Genomic DNA, 20,935 nt, shown 5'->3' on the forward strand with positions numbered 1-20,935 from the left:
GCTAAAAATATATGAATTTGAAATTTAGATTATGAACATATTGTTATGAATTATATTTAGTATGATCTCACCATATAATATTGATATATTGGAGATTCAACCATTATTATTAGTTGTCAACAATCCTATATATCTTAAAACAATTGTTAGATTTCATATGTCCATACTCCATAGGTGATTTAGAGTCAAAATTAAAAGATGAAATCAAGTTTAAAAGTTTCAAAGGCAACACATGTATCTAACACATATGTATACACAGAGAATACCTTGATACATATACAATATAAAAGTGATACATGATTGGGATATACATCTCAACGTCTTGCCTTTTTAAAAATAAACTTTTTATTTCTAACTTTACTCTTAATATTAAAAAAAGTATTGCATAATATTTAAGAAAAAAAAATTAATTTAATAATAAGTTTATTTGTCGACACAAATTCAAGTTAATTTTTGAATACATACATTTCAAATATTGCAATAGTGTATTTCTTTTTAAAATAAAAAAAACATAACTATTTGATGTTCTCTTTAATTTTATTTATTGCGTTTTATTTTTTAAGAGTCAAATTATATGAGTTTAGATAAACATTTTGAAATGCATTTTTTTTCCAGTCATATCAACATGAAAAGAGTACAACTTATAATAATTTTTAATATCAAATTTTCAATAACTTTAAAAATAAACATAACAAATTAAAAATAAAAAAATGAAAAAGAGGGGGTACATTTTTCTAGCTAGATATAGTTGGCTTCAACATTAAATGAAAAAATTGAAGACTTCGATAAGAGTATCCAGAAGTCTCTAATTGGGAAATGGAAAAAATAATTTAATTTCTAATACTTTCTAGAACATTTTATCACTAGATATTTAAAATTTTATATCATGATTCGAAATTTCAAAAAAAATAAAATTGAAAACTTTCTAGAATAAAACTTGTCATTTTTTTTATTATTACTGTTCATTTACTATAATCACGCTTAACGTGCAACTTTACACTACTTTTTTCCTTTAATAACGCAAGCCAGCTTATGACTTGTTAGATATTTTTTGAAAGCATGTGAGATAAAAAAATTATTTTTGATCATAAAAATTATTTTTATATTTTTATTATATAGAAAGTTAATAAATCATTTTTGAAACTATGTTGATTGAAGCATACATTATAAGCCATTAATTTTCCTAATTTGAAAATACAAAAAGCGACGTCTAACTACTCTGCCTATTCATTTGTGTGTTGTTTGATTTTCAGACACGACACGCAAATAAGTTACTTACCACTTAGGTTTTTTTGATTTATCTTTTTGTGATGTATCAATTTTTAAATATATTTTTTTAAAAAAAATATTGTTTTAATTATAATTAAAAATAATTTAATTTTTGATTTTTTTTTATCTTTTAAAAACCATAAATATCTAATAAGTATTTTAGATTGCAAATTTTAGAATTTCTTTTTTTTTTTTTACTCAAACATAGTATTAAGTTAGACGATACAATACAAAATGAGACAGAAGGAATACAATTTTTGGTGTTTTATCTTTCTTAAATTCATTATTATAGCTAACCGTTAAGAAATGTGGCACATGATTTTCTTCGCTCTTAATTAGATAATTTAAATTCGAATCATAAAAAATCGCCTAAAAAGAAAAAGTAGACCAAAGGAATGAGTTTTCAAATAATAATAATAATTATTGATGCATATATTAGAAAATTGGTAGGACAATCTATGAGTCTATTTATTTGTTGATATTTTGTACTAATACTCTCTCCGTTTTAAAAAAATTGGCCGAGTTTGACTTGGAACGAAATTTAAGAAAAGAAATAAGATTTTTTAATTTTGTGATTTTAATTTAAAGTTATGTCAAATGTACCAAAATACCCTTTAATCTTGTGGTCTTAAACATGTCACGTGGAAAATTAAAGTTAAGGTGTTGTCAAAGAAGGAAAGGGGTCATTCTTTTCTAAACAAACTAAAAAAAAATAGAGTCATTCTTTTTTAAACGAAGGAAATACATCTTTACTAATAAAAAACGTGTTAACTTATTAATGCGTAAATTTTACGCTATACAGTGTTACTTCTACCCTATGGTTATTAAAGAATGACTTGTTGACCAAGCAACTATCTTTGTCTCTTTCTAAAAATTCCAAAAATGCCCTTGAATTTCTACCTATATATAAATGTCCATTTTCTTTCAAACACTTTCAAGCAAATTAAACTTTCCCATTTTCATCTTCACCAAATAATACTAATAAATGTATTTTCCAACAATGGCTTTAAGTTGGGTTATTACCATTGCAAACACAATTACTCTTTCAAACTCGAAATCACAATCATCAATCGAATTCAACAAAAATCAAACGAATAAGAGTATCATATCTATTTCGAATGAAAAAAATTTCGAGTTTTTTCAAATGCCTCTTCATTATCCGAGATACACAAAACATGATTACGAGAAGATGGAGGAATGGAAGATCGATGCTCTTCTAAGAGAATATGGACTTGATTTTCAAGGGAGTGTTGATGAGAAGAGGAGATTTGCTATAGGTGCATTTTTGTGGCCAAATCAACTTTGATTTATGTCCTAGTTTGGTTACTATGTTATGTTTTTGAGATTGAGACGGAGTTGTTATTGTTATTATTGTTGTTATAGATGTCGTTATGACTAGTTCGAGTTTTAATTTGTCTTACTTGTTCGAATATATGATTCTAACATGTTTGAGATTGAGATGGACCAGTTGTTATGGCTAGGCAAGTTTAAATTTGTCCTAATTGGTTATGTATGATATGTTTTTTCTTATATATTATATATATAGCAGAATTTAACTTGCTTTAAATTGAAATGGAGTATTTATTGTTATTACAATCGTCCAGTAACTATCTTATGCAATGTTTCTCTTTAAAATGCTTGTTAAAAATGAACAAAACTCGATAGAAAATGATGTTTTGGTGCTAGATCGGAACCGATTGTTCTAAAAAAATTATATGATTTTGTAAAATTTAATAAAATCGATCGAAAATATCGCTTTTATTGTTTGGTGGGCCAATTGATCAATTAATTAGGGCTGAATATTCATGGAATTAAATTGGGCCAACAAATGAAGCAATTACATATATTTTTGGGTCAATTGAAATTAATAGGGCCACAGTTCATTGCCATCCTTACACAAATAGCCTCTCTAATTTGTTGGTTACTATTTCTAACCTTTATACATAATTATAGTATTCATTATAATTTATACGCGATAATATATATATAATAACCTAACTATAACATTTTTATACAATAAAATTTCACTATAATAGTCGATTATATATATAATAACCTAACTATAACATTTTTATACAATAAAATTTCACTATAATAGTCGAGTTTTTTCGAATTTATTTCTTTTGTTGTATCTTTACCTCTTTGTAACAATATTTACCTATAAGATCAACATTTGTCTTTATAATAGTACGTTATTTGTGAAATTATCTTTATATATATAATAATACATACAAAAATTCATGTGCATTAAAATATTTAGTCAAATTAATTAATGTAAAACTCTGATTATGTAATTGTTGTATCACTATTACACAAAATTACGTAATTTAAATGCTAAGAAAGTTAGACAATTTTATTCAGCAACCCAATTATCCCAAGTTACGAATGCCACTAATATACCTACTAATTACTCGGTCCGTTTATTTTTTATTTATATTTTTAATTTTTAAAAGTCAAATTATATAAACTTTGACTGACATTTTAAGTTGTATTTTTTTCATATGATTAACATGAAAAGGAAGTGTATATTATACTAATATTTTTGGAAAATATAACTTTAAAAATAATTAATTAACTCTCAAAAAGCAAAATATAACAAGAAAAATTAATCAAGTTTTTTTTTTAAAAAAAAATCTCTAAAGAAACGTGAGAAAATCTATCACCCAATATATTAATCCAACGTCATTGTTAAAAGTAGTGACACAACAATGGCGTAATCTAATTAATGTCTATCTTAATTAATAACATATTATTAACAATCATCCTCCTAATTAACATAATAGGACAAGTTTCATATATAATTCGATCTTAAAATTTTGATATTTTCCCATAAAAAATACGGAAAAAAGACAAATACACTCTCGAACTGTCATAAACGATGTACAAATACCCTCCGTCGTACTTTTGGACATTGATGCATCTGCCGTTCAAAAACTAGAGCATATATACCCTGTATACTATTTGTTAAGTACCGGATGGACGGATAAGATTGTGTCACGTGTCCCTATTTAGTCTTCTGTTAGAGTGGAGGACATATATGCTCTATTTTTTTAATAGGGGTCACCAATATCTTAGAAGTATGACAGAGGGTATCTGCATACCATTTACGATAGTTCGAGAATATATTTATCCTTTTCCTTAAAAAATACTTGATAAAATAGCCTTATATCTCCTAACCAACGAGATCGTAATAATCGAATTCGCCATCTAATTTTGGAAGTTCACTAAAGTTTGCAAACTTGATAACATTAAAGGACCAAAATTACTTAGCAATATATATTTAAGAGTAAACCTTGTTTAATTTCTCTCTAGTTAAATTGCCTTGTGCATTTGATTGAGTTTGACACGTATGAAAGTTCAATTTCAATCATAGAGGCAAAAAATTAATACTAATAATTAATAGCATAGGTCAAAGAAACTCAAATATCAGCCATAAAACAAAGCAAATATTTCTATTGATTCATCAACACACACACATTTTTGGTCAAGTGGGACACCTAAAGATTTCAATAATTTTCATTTCAAATTACATAAGCTAATGAACACATCAAGATTTTTGAGTGAATGGATGAGTATAAATCCATATATTACCTATTCCCCCACTTCCACATGGCAATCCTACTTCATCACAAATTCACAAACACACTATACCCCATCCCCCCTTAAAGTTACCATGTAACTCCGGAAAATCGATACGATGCATATGTAAATTCAGAATTTTGAATTTTTAGAAATGCAATTTAGTGGTACCACGTGGATAATACATAAAATAATATCGGTGATAATCGTGTCACAAAATTAGATTCATGTTCTTTTATTTCTCTCTACACACGTCACAAGTACAATATCATGTCCCAAGACATAATCAAGTCCTAAAAAGGATAGGGTATACACAAAGCTTATTCTTATTTTGTCTGAAGTAAAGAGAATATATTTGATACACGTTAAATTTATTTTGAAGTTAATTAATTTTGTAATTTTGATTAAAAAAACAAAAACTATAACCATATATGGGATCTTATTACCCCAATATTTTGTCCAACACCTAGTGCATTATTAGGTCTCTTCAAAAATGCCTATAAAAAGGCACCAACCTCTATCAAACTTCCTAGATACAAATTACAAACCCTTCTCCTCCATATTTCAAAAAAGTAAAGGACAAAAAGATCATACAGAAAAACAAGAAAAAAAAATAATGAAGTACCAAAAGTTATTACAAAATTTGGCCAAATTTATGGAGAAATTCACTCAACTATTTGCTTCAATTTCATTATTTTCATTCCTATTTTCCTACTACTCATCTTACTTCTCATCCTTCTTTATCTATTATCAAATAAACTTTTCATTTTCTACATTTCCATTCCAACTTCTAAACCATGCTATGGACAAAAATTATGTATTTCTAATATGCAATGGTATATTCTTGGTCCTCCTCGCTAATACTTATAGCGAGGAGGAGAAGAAAGAAGAAGATGGATTCCTGAACGAATTTCAAGAACCCGAGTTATCTCTATGCATTGGTACTCGAGCCTCGTGTCTAGAAGCATCAAAAGAAGAAGTACATGCACAACAACGCGAAGATGAAATGATCATACAACTCAGTAAGTCTCCAATAGACGTTGAAAACTCAATTATGACAATTGTGGAATATAATAAGCAAGATGAGGCAACGTTGGAAGGGGAAGAATGTTCTAGAACCTACGAGATCATAGAGGTAGATAATTATGAAGAAAATGAATTTTTTAGTGAAGAAGAAAATGATGATGAGCCATTGAATAAGTTGAGTAATGAGGAATTGAATAAAAAATTTGAAGAATTCATAACAAAAATGAAGGAAGAAATAAGAATTGAAGCTCGTCAACAATTAGTTCTCGTTAAATAATTAATCAAAATGTCGAGCTGTGCCGAAATCGTCATTAATACTTGTATTAGAATAGACTGTCTACATCACATTTTCTGAAATATTACAAATTTTTCATATTCTACACTATTAATGCGAGATATTTTACGCAACGAGATGCTAAAGTAATTAATCAAAATATTCATCGTTATTTTTCTATGAGTATTATTATTATTATTTTGCTTTACATTTTCTAGATAATTAAGGTACGTAGTTGTAATTAATTCTACGAATGTACATTATTATAGTTTGTCTTTGATGAAATTGTTGTTTATTATATTCCACGTTGCATCCACGTACAAGAAAATTGGATGACATTTAATTTTAGTTTAACCATAAGCAAGTAAAAAAATACTAAACTTGTCCCAATTAGAAACATTCACAATTAATTCGAAAGCTTAGTCATTACTGTACTGACTGCGACAATATTGTATAACTAATTAAATTTAAGTTATATAAATCGATAATGTTATATATTTTTACTTTATCAAATTAACTTAGTTGTTCGTAGATTATTTTTTTTTAAAATACTATATCAAATTCGAAAAATAAAGATATCAATTATTATACATGAACATAATTGCATGATGTAAAAAATACAAAAAAAAAATAAAATTAGCTTCGATGATTTGATTTTACAAGTAAATATGAGCTAAGCCCTACTAAAGTCGATTAATATTTTGGCTTAAAGAAAGTTAATTTGATCAAATCTGGATTATTATTGTTTATGTGAAGATAATTCTTATCACTACTGAGACAATTGATAATTCTTTAATTGACTAGAATATTATTTTTTATGAACAAATAATTGATCATTCTTATTTTTTTTTAAACGTGTAAAAAATAAATTTCGCTTCAGTATGATAGTGCGCTATTTATATAAGGGATTAATCGTAGACAAGCGTTGTATGATAAGCTCAACCAAAAAATTTATGCTTTCAACTTTAAAATCTTCAAAAAATATTAAGTTTAATCGACTCGATTATTTTTACGATAAATTTTATCTGAATATTCTTTAGTAATTGTAAAGATTCTTTTCCTTAATTATTAGGATGGCTTGATTCTTGAAGTGTCTACAATCATAGATGTCAGTGTGGGAATAATAATAAAATAGTCAATTGTTAATTAAGAAATCCACATGCAATGTATTTTATAATAATAAGAATTTACGTTATAAATTTGTATATATAATAAATATATTTGATAATTAATCTAATTCAAAGAGTAAATTTTTGCTCAATTGGATTTGTTGGATCATTTGAGAAGTATATCACATTTTACATAACTAGAAGCAATGAATATTGTAAGCACACAATATTTAAATCTTGATGGTTATAATAGGTGTATAAACTAGAGATAATAATTTCTAAAAATAAAAAATGTGTCTAATATATATTTAAAATATATTTTAATTTTTTTGAAAATTCTTACTTAATTACTGCAAACCATATAATTAAACTACGTAAGAGTTATTCCTATGTAAACATTCTAATTGCACATTTTTAAGTTTAACAAAATTATTTGAGATATAATCCATTCGTTTGCAAATGAATTCTATCATCTATGAAAGGAATAGATGTATAATATACGTATGATCTATGTATACTGAATAAAAAAATAAACAATAAATCTAATGATTATTAATTTAACTTGTGAAATACCCATCGAAAATGAAAAAAAAAAATAATACCAAATAATCAATTATATATAAAGGGACAACCAAATAAAAATATAGCTTAAATCTCATTTCCTAAAATCCATATATAAAAAGACAGAAAAATGTACGTAAAGCCCTTAGGAAAATAACCCCTTTTTCAACTTTATTACAACAATAGACACTTTCAATGCACTAATTGATAACACAAATTAAATTATTCTTGTGATTGAAAGTGACTAAAATTGTCATCTTCTAGACTTTTTAGATGTACACGTGGCATGCAATTTTATAATTTTATACTTGAAATCTTTGTATATTTGTGGCTATAAATTTTTATAATTTTTACCTTTCAATTTCAAGAACCTCATATGAATTTGTATGATAGAAGGGTTCTTTTGGCTACTATTTAAATGGGACCTCTTTCAACTATGGTCAATCTCATAATAAATGAAATGTTTGAAATTATCAATTACGTAGACATGATATAAATTTAATTTGCATAAATACAGTTGATCGACATGACATATGCATCTCATAAAAATGTAATGAGATATATATTGATTAGTTTCAATCATAATTTTATAAATTTTTTTAAAAATTATTTGAGTTTGTAGTCAGAATTGACAAATTTAAAAAAAAAATCATTTTAGGCCTTATGTAAAACTTCAAACAAATATATGAATAATTGATTTTTTTTTCAACTTTAGTTTCATAATCTAAAGTTGATTCTAAACTGGTTAAATTTGTAAATAAAAGAAAAGTGAAAGAAGTTAAAACAATATGTTCTTTTTTTCGTTATACCTTAAATGGGGATCGTAAAATTATTCACTCACCTAGATGTCTTATATATTACATTTATATCGAACTCATATCACTTCAAGTATTGATGTATGTAAATTTGACAGACACGTACATTTGTTATTAGTAAATCTATTCAATCTCGATTAAAATTTCATGTATTAATCAACTGAACAACTTAACAATTTTCGTGATATTCTTGATTTGTACAATCGTCTCGAATCATTATAAGTTACTAAATCTATATGACTCCCGATCACCATCCCCTCTTCTAAATCTTTATTTATACTAACTGCATATTTTATTTTATTTTATCATTTCTCATCCGACGTTAAATATCCATATCAGAGTCTAACTATTCTATATCATCTATAACCAAATTAGTGAAAGGTCGGTAAGATCTAGAAAGGACTTCAATTGAAAAAGACCCCTCATAATATATCCGACAAACTTCATTTTATTACTACTTGTACCTTTGATTTATGACCATTGGAAATTCTTTTTTCTTGAATTTTAGCACTTTAACAGCAACAAAAAGAAGACAAAGTTCTTGGATATTCTTTCGATAATTAACACTAAGTTTAACATGAACATAATAGTTTAACTTAAAATCGATGCAGAAATTCATATATTTTTAATTCTGAATCGACATCTGAATATAACTATGTTAGACAAAAGGTAGAGCTAATCAGGACTTCTAACTTAAAGTCATTCCTTTTTGCAATTTTGTCAAGATGTGAATTATTGGATATGATGATTGATGTGTATGGAACTCCTTCACAAACAAATTGAGCCAAATTACAATGATTTGGAAGAATATGACAAACAAGGGAAAAAGTTAGATAGCATTGTTTCATGTTCAATTAAGAAAAAAATCATTCATTCATCAATCAAAGATATTCTATACGTAACAAAGACATATTAGATATAAACTTCTATTCTTCATTTAGGTTTACATATTAGACATAAGAAAAATGATGTTTCGTAATAGTGTATGTTGGATCAAATCCTAACGAAAAAAATACTGAGCTCAGGACCGCTGGTGCCATTGGGATTCATCATATAGTACGTCTCTGAGTCCTTTGATCCAACTGTTCGTTCAAAGAAAGCTCTCATATACGTGAGTTCTCCCTCCGAGGACTCGGATGGTAGAACGCCAGCTCCCATTGATACAGCATGCAAATTCTGCATTACTTTAAGATCATCTTCTGTAGGTCCTCTTTTTACTGCATACCCAACTTTACGTCCATTGCAATACATAGTCCATATAGGTTCATCGATGAGTTTGAGTTTCTCCGAGTGATTCTTTTCACACTCGAGAGCAATTCTCACTAGTCCTGATCCCATATCCTGGAGGAGTTTACCTGTTTGTATGGACAGTTCAAGTACAAGCAATGGAACACCCCTTGGATTCTCTTGAATTGAAAGATTAACTCTAGCTTTTCGAAAACCAAAAAGAGTACCTGTCATCTGTTTACCTCCATGGATATGACCTTCGTGCAGACGGTTAGAAACTGGCATTTTGCAAGGAGGGTTTATTACAGGGAATGAACGGAAAACTGACTTTACACGACGAAAGAGTTTTGTGGATTTCCATTGACCCTTTTTGTGAGATGGTTGTTGTAATAGAACTGGAGTAGGAGGTAACCTGGGTGACGAACTATCTGGAGCAACCACATTTCGTGGTTTAGAAGGAAGTGTTTTTGGTGATGGCATAATTGTGTGTGTGTGTGTTTTGTTGAAACAGAGGAAGTGTGTAAATATATGATTGTGCCATAGACGTGGTGGTGGTGCTTAGGGAATGGAATATGAAGTGGAAAGCACGTATGTTTGAAATACCAAAGCCATTTCATAAGTACTTCTTTTTAAAAAATGGGTAAATGATTGGAAGTTCTAATAAACTATACTTCATTAATTGTGTTAGTTTGACTATATGGTTCTGTACATATTCGTTTCTTTCTATGAACAAATAATAGCATGTAAATCATCAAATTAGAGGATTTGTAGGGATGGATATAATGAACAAGAGTATACACGTACACAACAATTATACACATCAAACAAGAAGCATTATTCATTAGGCCATTGGGTTGAGAATGACATTTCAATAATTTGTTCCAATCAAATTGTATATCCAGGAGGAATGTGAATCTAATTGTGAGGACACACATATCTAACAGTACAATTATGAACACATTAAAAGGGAGCATTGGCGTAACTGGTAAAATTGTGATTCAAACTCTGGAAACAACCTCTTATAGAAATGCAGGGCTTGTGGTCTGGCCCTTCCCCGGGAAAAACCTATGTTGTTTGAACTCTTCAAAAATGTTGATAGGTGCATGTCTGATCATTCAAAAGTAATGCATATTTAGGAGGATCAGACACGAGTGCAACAACTTTTGAAGAGTCCAAGAAATGTTGTTAAAAAGGGCTATGAAGAAAGAAATGAAATTGCAAGGCTTTTAAAACTATACATAGTAAAGGTTGTTCATATTAAACACTGGAAAATATAGGGCATAGTACTTCAGCAGCAACAAATATACTTACCAAAGTAAAGCATCAGCTACCTTGATGAAAATAGTGCAGATGAAGCTGTTTAACTTTGAATAAAACGAAAACATATTCAAATTATAACTACCCTTTAGATATATAAATGTTCTCTTAGTAAAAAAAAATTAATAAGAAAAATTCACGCAAACAACTTCTTGTTGTCATGGTGAAAGCCAACGAGCCATTAAAATCTCTCTGGTTCTCTACATATAATAGCTGTTGTACGGCCTACAATGACAAGATTTATAAGAAATCAAGAAAAACTCAACCAAATTCAGGAATGAAAATACATGATTTCGAATTTTTCTCAATTCTTATGCAGATATAGCCTAAAAAGTAGGTCGAAAAGGAAGTCTCCGAAGCAAGGGGCAATGGATGTTCAATAAGGCTAAGTAATTAAACATGTTCTATTCAATGGCGGAGACACCATTTAGTAAGGAATGCCCTCCAACACAAGCAAAAGGAATTTCCTTTTATATATGTCTGCGTATATTTTACCTACATACTATATAATAGACGAACAATACTTGAAAATAGTATAAAATAAATGTAAACATCAAAATCAACATTTTCCTAACCCCTTTATTCAAACAAAACAAAAGGCGTAAATTCTATCAACAACAACAACAACAGAATGTAACATAAACAAGCAAATCTTTACAAAAAGAAGCAATACACAACAAGTACTACGAAGAATGATATTACGTTGCTAAAGTTGAAGTTGTCATCTTCATATGTTGGAACATACCTAGGTGATGGCAGAGCACCGGAGTAATAGTTGGTGGCATAGGAGTCTTGTGCAGTCCCCCTAAAAGGATATTGGTAATTGTGGTGTCCCTCATAGCCATAATTATATTCAGGCAACGATCTTCTTTGCATAAAAGGACCACCAATAGAACTATAGCCATGGCCATGGCCATGACCGTGGCCATAACTGTTATAACCGTAGCCAGGATTATACGAACCATATCCGTGATTATGAGAGCCATATCCATGATTATAAGAGCCATATCCATGATTGTAGGAACCGTATCCATCAGTCATATGACTATTACTCAACATTGGGTGCTTAAGTCTCACCCACTTCACCTCTGCATGGTTGCCAAGGCCTGATCTTGACAACGCCCTCAAGAGAAGGTTCGGATCAACTTCACCAGAAATCTTGGCTGTCCCATCTTCAGAGTCTATTGTGACAGAATAAACACCTATACAATAAATAAAAATGTGTTAAAAGCAAATAAACCATAGTTGTATTCTCTTCTTGAAGGCCCCTTATAGTGAGTTCATGGACAGAGCTACATGTTTCGAAGAGGATTTAATCATCTTTGTTAGAGAATTACAGTATACAAATAGGGTGAAATCAATATTTTATGTATTCTCTTGATCAACGGGTACAACTAGGAGTCTTCGACACAATAGATGTAGGTTCAATTCTCGTTATCCCCCTTCCCATACCCTTCCATGACTCTCACTGAACTAAGAAAAAGGTAAAAAATCTTCTAAATATAAGTGAAGGTTTTAGTTTAGTGGTAAAGGTGACCTAAAAATTGCTCTAGGGATGATATTCTTTGCATCATTTTGATCCTATTATTACTAGACATTTTTGCTCCCTACAAACAACATATTTAGTGACCTTTATAACAATATTAATCAATTAGCCATACTAAGTACACTCTTTCATATTTGCATAAAAAGGGACAGAATGAATAGAAGAAAGCCGCTTAATCATATTTTCCTTCTATATTCCTTCAACTTCAAAGAGCCAAAAACCATGGAAGTTTAAATTTCATAAACTTGGTGGTTTATTTTTATCTGTTAAACTGTAGGTGGACGACAAAGTTATCCATCAACTAGATGTGGAATTAGTCAAGATACAAACAAACAGGCTCATACACTATGATTATTGAAAAGAAAAAACAAGTTCAACTAAGCAATAACAGCATATAGTACATATTACCGCATATAGAACTCAAAACATCTACCATCTTCATCTTGCATGCATCACAATGAACGTCCACTTTCAAAATACAGCCCTAAAAAAAAGACATAATTGATAAAAAAAAATTACAACTTTTTACTAACTAAAGGAGATTTTTTATTATTATTATTGAAAGTGAAACATACCAATTCAGCAAAGGGTTCCATTGAATCAAATGAAAGAGCTAATAGAGTTGATTGAGAAAAAAAATGGAGGACAAATTAACGAGTGCAATGTAAGTATAGGTAGAATTATTGTTTGTTTATGAAGATATTCCCTCGTGATTAAAAGGAGAAAGAAAATTGGATAATTATACCAAAGATTTTATTACCATTTTCATATAACAAACCAAGTACTAAATTCTCTGCATTTGGTTTTATTTTTGTCATGTTTAAGTAATTTATAAATCAAATCTTTACCAAGATTTTCTTCTTATTATTTATGTCACGGAAATATTTATTATTATTAATGTTATTCTATATTTTTATTGTTACTTTTGAGATTTTCAGTAGAATACTCTGAATCTATTCTGCTTGGTCTTTATTTTCTTTTAATTTTTAATTAATCCTTTATCACATGTTGTATTGGTGTCAAACTTGATCAATAATTTGCACATTAATTGCCCAAATATTCATTAGTGAATGACGTCATTATTTAAGGAATATGATGATTGCAACCAAATTAATTCATTCCTAAAGATGAATCAACCTAGGTTGAGGAAGTTTTATAAAACTAGATCAAAACAAACAAAATATTTTTCAAAGTGTTATCTAATTTTGGTTTGTAATAAAAATAAATTACTTTAGCAATTCAAATGTATAGGTAAAATGTGACTTTGCATAAGACAAATTGAGTCTGTTATCAGAATCCATAAATGAGTTTGAGCATGTGTTGGTTTTCTTTTTGCATGACGAAGACATATAATCATTGTTCAATATCAAACTACTGGGTTCTTCTTGCATCTTAGCCAATTACTACGTTCATAATCTCTTCGTGTAAAAAAATTACACACAATCAAATGACTAATAAAGTATTTACAAACATGATATCCGTACGTCAGTATATATAACTTGAATCCTTTTTAAAAGTTTGTATTTCTTATTGTCTACATTATCATGATTCTATTTTCCTGGGAAAAACAACAACCAATATAGTGTCATAACAAGTTAAACACGGAAATTTAACTTACATCACTAATAAATTTAAGAATTAAGGCTAATTGGGGTCTTCAATCTATTCTGATGTAGTATCATTTGATTCAGCGACAAAATTTTCAATCTGCTTAATGTTAATGCACATTAGTATCTCGATATCCACAACAACTGGTCGTGAAAAACTTAATAGCCAAAACGGCGGAACAGGATGAATTTGACATAAGTGACTAATCGGTTGTTCTTTCAAATAATATTTCCGCGAGCACATCAAAAATACCGAGATAGAAAAGATTTAGATATACCCTCCATTGTGGATCTTTGATGGTAGATACTCATGGGACAAGAAAGTGAGTGAATGCACAGACAATGCTTCAATCTCAAACTTAACTCCTTTGTGCAACAGCAGCTCCAGTTCAAACCTTAGGACATGAAGAACAGTGATATGAATATTTTCAGAACCCGAAGTCTTGGCATTAACATTACTTAGTAGTATGAAATTCTACCTCCATTGTGGTACTTCTCTTTGCAAATAACATCTAGGTAACATTGCTTCGATTTTCCTCTTATCTGACAAGATTACACAGCCACTCATTTGTGAGGAGTTGCTTTGACAAAAAGCTATAATGAAACGAGATGATGATTGTGTGAATGTTACCTTCAGCAGTTAAAGGCAGGAGACATTGCTGTGGAATGCTATAATTGTCACAATCCTGGACAAATACTCCAAGCCATTGTATCTCAGAGACTCGTAGAAATGTTGCGTCATAAGCCATTTGCTTCAAAAAAGTTACAGATATGTGTTACCGAAGAACACATCCTTCTATTAATCCATTAAATCTAACTACTCCGGTACTTCATACACTTCAACTTAAGTGTCTCGCGTAGTTACTATCAAGATATAAGAATGAATGCTTGATAGCTCGTGATAGGAAAACGGTGATGAATGTATGACTTTTCTTCTAGAAATGTGAACATAAGTGAAAAGGAGGTGTGTTAGCAACTTGTTCATATCATAATAACACCAAATTGAGTAATCCTTACCAAAGAACCGAATTTGTATGTAGTTAAGATGTCAAAGCCATATGGATCACAATCTACCAGGCCGTACACAGGCAAATGCAGCTTGTCAATGAGGAGACGCAGAAACCTACCACAGGCAAGCAACATGAAAAGACAGAAATATGATTAATTGATGTAGGATTCATCTGCAACAAGTCTGACAAGGTGAGCAACATGGGTCTAACCTCCTTGTGGGAACATCAGGATAACCCCTTCCCTGTTCAAAAAGAAATTATGGAGTCAAGTATGTGTGGAAATTCTCAGAAAACAAAAGATGCGTACTGTTATCACAATGCAACGGTTCCTCTTGCAAAACTGATCATTTGCTAGTCGCTGGAATACTGCATGATGGACAACAAATAATGGCCTCACTTAAGAACTAGGAATACCTTTCATGACTCTGTTATAGCCTTGAACTGCTTATAAATAGTTTTACCTGATTCCTTCTCCACAACTATAACGTATTGAGCAACGCTAATAATATCTTGTTCAAGCATTAAGGGAGTAACAGTTACAGCCATAGCCTGACAAAGCAATCCATAAAGTCAAATAACATGATATATTCAATAACAAAGCATCCATTTATGTTTAGCAATAACTGGACATGCACATGTATGAAGTCCACAAACTCATGCTCAAATATAACCACGTTGTGTTCATAATTCGAATACTTATACTCATAAGGATACCATCAACTTCTTCAACAAGGACTGGAATGGGGTATGCCTGCAGGAACCATCATAATTAGATTGTTACACAACTACAGAAACCCATCTTAGCTTCTACTTATCATTCTTACGGTGTTAGGATTGCTAATGCAGTCAATTTTCCTCCCAGATTCCACATACCGCAGCCAGCCCATCACCAATCTAGACCAAAAATAGTTGGAAGAAGAATTTTATGACCGAGAACTAAAGGAACTATTACAATATACACAAAGAAGAAAACCAACTATATATCCGTCTTGGGGAACAAAAATTGTCATGAGCAAAATGCAACAACAGTAGATTTATTGTGAATTTCACTGGTGAGTGTTTAAACTTGATCTACACCTACCACCAATATCTTTAAAAGTAGGCCAAAAATGATGATGCAATAGTACTCCTTGAGAGTTGACATGCTTTCTCCGGGTTATCATTAAATTTTACCTTGCTAAAAGTGCAAAAGCTTATTGTAACATGATAGACTATGTCAACACTCTCAATCATGAAGTAACTTTGCTCCCCAAAAAGAAATTTAGATACATAATGTAGCAACATTCAGACAATGCAAGAGGTATAAACATAATCAACTGAAGAAGAAACATTTGAATTTTCAAGAAGAAAAGATGGGGAATTATAAATGTCAAGTATGAGAAAGAACATTGCATATAATGAACTCAAACTGTATGTGTCTAGAATCACACTCCTGCAAGGAAATATTAACTGTGTAGAGGTACGCACCCATTCCCAACAGACACCTGCAGAAGGCAAGCATCAAAAGTATATAAAATGTCAAGTTTCCTACAAGACTAGCAATAAAAGAAGAACAAACTAATCATTTGAATGATGGGTTTACCCTAGTCTAGCAATATCATTTTCATTCTCTGAAATTGATATTCAAGTTCTATATGAGAACAGTATTCACATCCTTCTAATCAACTACACTAGAGAAGGCAGAGTTAGATACTTGTGATCTACCGTTTCGTGTGTCAAAAGCATGTATAAGTAGCAGAATGACCACTTCTAATATCAATATTCTGAACCCTAATTGAATCCTCCACTGTGAAAATGAACATCTTGCTAAATAAAAATAGAAGAGAATTTCAACGGGCTCTGCTAATAGTGAGGACATGTGGATATACATCTAAAATGAGTGTATTTTGATATGGAGAGGAAAGTAGATTGACATACCACATTAAGGTTATGCCGACTGCATTGCAAGAGGATGCATATGTCATTAATTGCCCGATCAACAACAGATTGTTCTGCATTATGGAGTGCAAAAGAAAATGATGAGCATATAAGGAAGACGAGATCTTTGAATACATAAATTTTGCATTAGAGATCTAAATCATGGCAGATTTCTACCAACTGAGAACGCTGAACAATACAACAGCACATACGAATTTTCCACCGAATAAAAACTTCATAAGCAATCACAAGAATATTTCAAAACTGATTCTGGAGTACATAAAGTCCAACCATGTCCTACGAAATTAACAGGGGAGTAACAACTTTGTAACACCAGAGGCCGATTCAGATTTACCTTTAAAAACAGTAGGATGCATGTAATATATGTCTCTTTTTGATCCATGCCTGTTTTCTTGCAGAAGTTGTTGAACTATCAGTAGAACTCTCAACATAACATCTGAAACAAAAACATAAAGAGGAAGTAACCATGCAAGGTTCTAAGATGTTAAGGAGATTGGAGAGCAAAAAGTGCCTTCAAGTTGATTCGACCAAACAGAAAAGATAACTGAGGGAGAAACCTTGTACTACCCCATCCCAATCCCCGTCCCCCACCCTACATGGTGCATCCTGTGTAACATCAATGAAAGGGAGGCTCATATAGGACAACAAAAGTATAGAAAATCAACTAAACGGGGAAATATAGTTCTCCTGGAAATTTTGTCATTTTCAGTGAGGATAGCAACTTTTAATAATCATTCCTACCCCATTCTTGATCATTTCATTTCTTGTCAACTATGTAATGAGGACTATAGATGAAATATACAAGTATTGTTTACTCTCCCTAGACTCACCAAGCCTACGTGCATGGCATTCCCTCTTCAAGGAAATAGCTTCCTTGCCAGTCGATAAACCGGAGCTGCAAGAGCTACATAAATAAAACAAAAACCATTAATACTATCAGAAAATTTGGATGGTATTAATTAGCCATTCAAACACCAACTTCAATAAATTTCATTGTTTTTAGAACTCTGTTCAACGTAACTATTACTAATTGTACTTATTAGTGTCTTAGAATAGGATTAGGATATGGCTTCTACAAACAAACTTCTCAGTATAGACTGTGCTCGTTCTTCTTCTGAGCAAGACATTTAGAATAATGATATCTCTACATTTTATTTTTTGTAAGGGTTTGTTTTGGGGGTGCTGGGGGCGTTTTACACCTATGTGGATCTTCATCAGTTGCAATTTTCAGTTCAATTACGTCAAGGAGAATCTGTTTGGAGGCCTTGTAATACAGAAAGGAATCATACATTCCTGTATTTCTATCAATAGATAGGAAATCAACAATAATTCAGTAAAATTTTGTGTTAGAATTCTAAAACATTAATTGCAATGAAATTTCAGACCGCAGAACACATTCATTTTTTTCAACTAGATCTTTGAAAAAGAAGGAAAGAAGAAAAAAACTTCGCTAAGTTTAACTTTATTGATAATTTCATATACTCAAGCAACCAAATAACATTCTCACACACATATGCGTCTTGCCGATTTTCAGAAGTATCAGTAGATAAATTTCTGAACCAATGGAGGTAGTTTTTTTATTAATTCATAGGAAATCGACAGCTAAATTCAGTGTTAGTTTTTGAGTTTTCTAAAACACTATTTGCAATGAAATTTTCAACTGCAACATACATTTATTGTTTTCAACCAGATCTTCGAATAAGAAGGAACAGATAACAAAAAAGCACTTCACTACGCATAACTTGACTGATCATTTCATATACTCATACATACACTGCGTCTTACCAATTTCCAGAAGTGTCAGTACAGTAATTTCTGAACCGTTCGATGTAGATCAGCGGCGGCCTACCTCGAGCGAGATCCTCAACAATGGAACGAGTAAATCCTGCAAAACAAAACCAAAGTATATGTGGCTTAAACGCGAAGAAGATTTGTTGAGAATCAATGTATTGAACGCGAGAATCGTAATGCATTTCTCAGAAAAAATTTAAGTTCAATGGAAGCGCTAGCTACCTTTGATTTTCCTTAAGAGTGTTAGTGGCCGCGTGTTTGAACGCTTTCCCTCCATTTCCTCTTCGCTCTGCAGGTTCACGTTGTTTGTAAATTGGTAAAGCCGAGCTTTATAGCTGCGCGCGCAAGTTAGCTCGGCGTGTTGGGCATGAAGGTTAATATTTTAGAAAAAAAAATATTTTAGAAATTTTTATATTTTATTAACTTAAAATATTTTGAAAAATATTTTTTCAATATGAGATATAATAACTATTCCACTTAAAATTAAGAAAAAAAATTCGAACCTCACCACCAACCCTATCCATTCAAGGAACCAACTTTTGATCTCAACCCTCACTCAATACCTAACTCTTGATCTTGATCTTTAGCTTGACCTCAACCTCAAGCCCTATTTCCAACCTTGAGTTGGGATCTAACTTCATGATTTCCAACACTGACTTTGATTCGAGACGTAGCGCGGACCTACCTAGTTGCTTGAGGGTGTATTAATCATAACTTACTGGATGCATTGATTAAATTTATGGCGTTATATTGCATAGGTTTTTTATTTCTTTTTAAGTCATGATGCCCCCTCTGTTTTAATTTTTGAATTAGTCTTGAATTCGAGACTCAACCCCAATTTCAATTCAAGACTTGACTTGACCTCGATTTGGTACTCGACCTTGACTTGAGATTAAGGTCCAATAATCTCGGCTCGAGGTTGGATTTCCGATCTCGATTTGAAATCATGATTGAGATTGAGTCTCAAACCACTGCTTGACCTAGGTTTCGGCTCGAGATTGAATATTCTAGAACAACATTTGTTGGAGACTTTCACTTTGAATAATGTAGAATGAAACTCAAATACAAGACAAAATCAATATTTTGATCACTTCAACGTCAGATTGGCCAAAAAAATTATTGATCTAAATACAGTTTGACTATGAAAAAGGTAAGATAATTAAGCTCCACCTTCTTTTTGTTACTAAATAAGAAAAAGAGCAGATCAAGTATCCTCACACATTTCAATATGTTTTTTTCAAGAACTTTTTATAGCAAGTAACGAAATTATGCAGGAAATCTTTATTGATGGTCACATGAACTGCTCATGTTTTTGTACGATCCCTTAATTTTTTGACGATATCTAACAGAAGATAAAAACTGTTCGCTTTTAAATATTTGAAGGTTGTAATCTAAATTTGTGGTATAGTTTAGGGATGGTTTTGACAAAAAACTCATATTTTCTTTGTAGTAACCAAATGCTAAAAAATAAGTAGGAAAATCATTTATTTATTAGAAAATACATAAAATCCCCCTCAAACTTGTCACCAAAACTCACTTTAGCACTGTAATTTTACGGATGTTTAAGTACTCCCTTAGAAAATTTGCAAGTGAATTGAATAACACCTCAACGGCTAACATGACAAATTAAAAAAACAAAGGTGCGTAAACAAAAAAAAAATTAAAAAAAATAGAACCAGTGGGTCTCACTTTGTCTTCTATGACTCTATGTTTCATCTCCTCTTTCTGGTTTTAACTCTCTCTCTCTATTCCCTCGATTTTAACTCTCTCTCTCTATCTATCCCTCGATGGAGAAATTTCGATGACAACTACTCGCCGGCAAGTTCAATATTGCTCAATCACGAAGGACATCATTATCACTCCCTT

General features: G+C 30.8%; 5 protein-coding genes across 7 annotated transcripts; 2 read left to right on the forward strand and 3 right to left on the reverse strand.

Annotated features, from left to right (window-relative positions):
* Positions 1–2,205: 2,205 nt before the first annotated feature.
* Positions 2,206–2,861, forward strand: LOC101261249 (uncharacterized). The gene has a single exon (NM_001365482.1). It carries the CDS (start codon positions 2,255–2,257, stop codon positions 2,573–2,575), a length of 321 nt encoding a protein of 106 aa, NP_001352411.1. The 5' UTR covers positions 2,206–2,254; the 3' UTR covers positions 2,576–2,861.
* Positions 2,862–5,313: 2,452 nt separating this feature from the next.
* LOC104648547 (uncharacterized) lies at positions 5,314–6,328 on the forward strand. Its single transcript, XM_010325972.4, has one exon. The coding sequence runs from the start codon at positions 5,342–5,344 to the stop codon at positions 6,149–6,151; it is 810 nt and encodes a 269-aa protein (XP_010324274.2). The 5' UTR covers positions 5,314–5,341; the 3' UTR covers positions 6,152–6,328.
* A 3,217-nt stretch (positions 6,329–9,545) lies between these two features.
* LOC101260361 (protein MIZU-KUSSEI 1) lies at positions 9,546–10,483 on the reverse strand. The gene is made up of 2 exons (XM_069287580.1): positions 10,088–10,483; positions 9,546–9,988 (listed from the first exon to the last, which is right to left on the reverse strand). The coding sequence occupies exons 1-2, from the start codon at positions 10,338–10,340 to the stop codon at positions 9,627–9,629; spliced, it is 615 nt and encodes a 204-aa protein (XP_069143681.1). The 5' UTR covers positions 10,341–10,483; the 3' UTR covers positions 9,546–9,626.
* A 665-nt stretch (positions 10,484–11,148) lies between these two features.
* LOC138337601 (heavy metal-associated isoprenylated plant protein 32-like) lies at positions 11,149–13,530 on the reverse strand. Of its 2 annotated transcripts, XM_069287582.1 has the most exons (4): positions 13,299–13,530; positions 13,132–13,207; positions 11,923–12,379; positions 11,149–11,402 (listed from the first exon to the last, which is right to left on the reverse strand). In XM_069287582.1, the coding sequence occupies exons 1-4, from the start codon at positions 13,317–13,319 to the stop codon at positions 11,378–11,380; spliced, it is 579 nt and encodes a 192-aa protein (XP_069143683.1). In that variant the 5' UTR covers positions 13,320–13,530; the 3' UTR covers positions 11,149–11,377. The 2 variants fall into 2 exon arrangements, with proteins under 2 accessions (XP_069143683.1, XP_069143682.1); XM_069287581.1 differs by lacking the exon at positions 11,149–11,402 and having other exon boundaries at positions 11,701–12,379.
* A 668-nt stretch (positions 13,531–14,198) lies between these two features.
* LOC104648546 (meiotic recombination protein SPO11-1) lies at positions 14,199–19,447 on the reverse strand. Of its 2 annotated transcripts, XM_010325968.4 has the most exons (16): positions 19,292–19,447; positions 19,064–19,163; positions 18,109–18,182; positions 17,613–17,714; positions 17,258–17,331; positions 16,808–16,824; positions 16,165–16,234; positions 16,055–16,091; positions 15,802–15,849; positions 15,648–15,706; positions 15,551–15,582; positions 15,348–15,453; positions 14,962–15,082; positions 14,810–14,873; positions 14,609–14,725; positions 14,199–14,430 (listed from the first exon to the last, which is right to left on the reverse strand). In XM_010325968.4, the coding sequence occupies exons 1-16, from the start codon at positions 19,344–19,346 to the stop codon at positions 14,355–14,357; spliced, it is 1,152 nt and encodes a 383-aa protein (XP_010324270.1). In that variant the 5' UTR covers positions 19,347–19,447; the 3' UTR covers positions 14,199–14,354. The 2 variants fall into 2 exon arrangements, with proteins under 2 accessions (XP_010324270.1, XP_010324272.1); XM_010325970.4 differs by lacking the exons at positions 16,055–16,091; positions 16,165–16,234; positions 16,808–16,824 and having other exon boundaries at positions 15,802–15,889.
* Positions 19,448–20,935: the final 1,488 nt, after the last annotated feature.

This window comes from Solanum lycopersicum, chromosome 7, assembly GCF_036512215.1.
Source record: "Solanum lycopersicum chromosome 7, SLM_r2.1".
Classification (NCBI taxonomy): Eukaryota; Viridiplantae; Streptophyta; class Magnoliopsida; order Solanales; family Solanaceae; genus Solanum; species Solanum lycopersicum.